Below are 1,585 nucleotides of genomic sequence, written 5' to 3' on the forward strand. Positions count from 1 at the left end.
TGGGCTGGGTCATGGAGCACCACCCGACGTCCTTCGAGGCGATCCTCGTCCGCGACGACGCCTACGTCCCGCCGGGGGACGCGTCGGACCGCGCGTCCGAGTCGGGCAGCGAGATCTAAAACCCCCGAACGTTTCCCTGCGAGATGAGCGGGCAGCCCGCAATCGACGGGGGTTGCCGCTGTGCGAGTTTGTGGCCGGCCCCCGGGAGCGTCGCGCAGCGCGTCGCCCTCCCGGGTTCCGCGCCATGGGCGAGGAGGACGGCGGCGACGAGGACATCGAGAAGCACGTGAAGCGGCGCTTCGAGATCTGCCAGCGCCTGGGCAAAGGTGCGCCGGGGCAGCCCCCGCCTTGCAACGGACCCGCCCATAGCGCGCGGCGGCGCGGGCGCGCGCGCGCACGCGTGACCCGCTGTAGGCGCCTACGGCATCGTCTGGAAGGCCGTGGAGAAGCGGAGCCACAACGTCATCGCTCTGAAGAAGTGCTTCGACGCGTTCCGCAATTCGACCGACGCGCAGCGGACGTTCCGCGAGATCATGTACCTCCAGAAGCTCAGCGGCCACGAGAACATCATCCGGCTCCAGCACATCATCAAGGCCGAGAACGACCGCGACATCTACCTGACCTTCGACCACATGGAGACGGATCTGCACGCGGTCATCCGCGCGGCGATCCTCGAGGACATCCACAAGAAGTACATCATCTACCAGCTGCTCAAGGCGCTCAAGTACATGCACAGCGGCGACCTGCTCCACCGCGACATCAAGCCGTCGAACCTCTTGCTGAACAGCGACTGCCACGTGAAGCTCTGCGACTTCGGGCTCTGCCGGTCGGTGGCGGAGGTCGAGGGCCCGAGCCCCGTGCTCACGGACTACGTGGCGACGCGCTGGTACCGCGCGCCGGAGATCCTGCTGGGCAGCCCCGTCTACACGAAGGGCGTCGACATGTGGGCCGTGGGCTGCATCCTGGGGGAGATGCTCAACGGGAAGCCCATCTTCCCGGGCACGTCGACGGTGAACCAGCTCGAGAAGGTGCTGGAGCTCACGGGCAAGCCGTCGAAGGAGGACGTCGACGCCGTCGGGTCGCCCTACGCGGCCCAGATGCTCGACAGCATCGGCAACGTCACGCGCGTGCCGCTCGACCTGGGGACGACGACGGGCGACCCCAAGGGCCCGTCCGTGCTCCACTCGACGCTCAAGTTCAACCCGGCGAACCGCGTCTCCGCCGTCGACGCCCTCAACGACGCCTGGGTCGCCGAGTTCCACAAGAGCGAGGAGGAGCCCGACTACCCGGGCGGGCCCATCAAGATCGTCATCGACGACAACACGAAGCTCACGGCCCAGGACTACCGCAACAACCTCTACATGCAGATCTCCCAGATCAAGAAGGACGCGCGCCGGCGCGACCAGGCGCGCGGCGCCAACGCCGAGAACGCGAAGCCCGCCGAGAACGCGAACGCGGACCCGAACGCCGCGCCGCCGCAGGCCGCGGCCGCGGCGACCGCGCCGCCCGCGGCGGCCGCCGCCAAGGCCGCGGCGCCCGCGGCGCAATAGGGCGGCGTCGTCGCGCTTTAGGTAATCGGCTCTTC

General features: G+C 68.7%; 1 protein-coding gene across 1 annotated transcript; it reads left to right on the forward strand.

Annotated features, from left to right (window-relative positions):
• Positions 1–244: 244 nt before the first annotated feature.
• Positions 245–1,550, forward strand: AURANDRAFT_35457 (hypothetical protein; the record flags this gene model as incomplete). The annotated part of the gene is made up of 2 exons (XM_009044843.1): positions 245–326; positions 415–1,550. The coding sequence occupies 2 exons, from the start codon at positions 245–247 to the stop codon at positions 1,548–1,550; spliced, it is 1,218 nt and encodes a 405-aa protein (XP_009043091.1).
• Positions 1,551–1,585: the final 35 nt, after the last annotated feature.

Source organism: Aureococcus anophagefferens (genome assembly GCF_000186865.1).
Source record: "Aureococcus anophagefferens unplaced genomic scaffold AURANscaffold_912, whole genome shotgun sequence".
NCBI classification, from domain to species: Eukaryota; class Pelagophyceae; order Pelagomonadales; family Pelagomonadaceae; genus Aureococcus; species Aureococcus anophagefferens.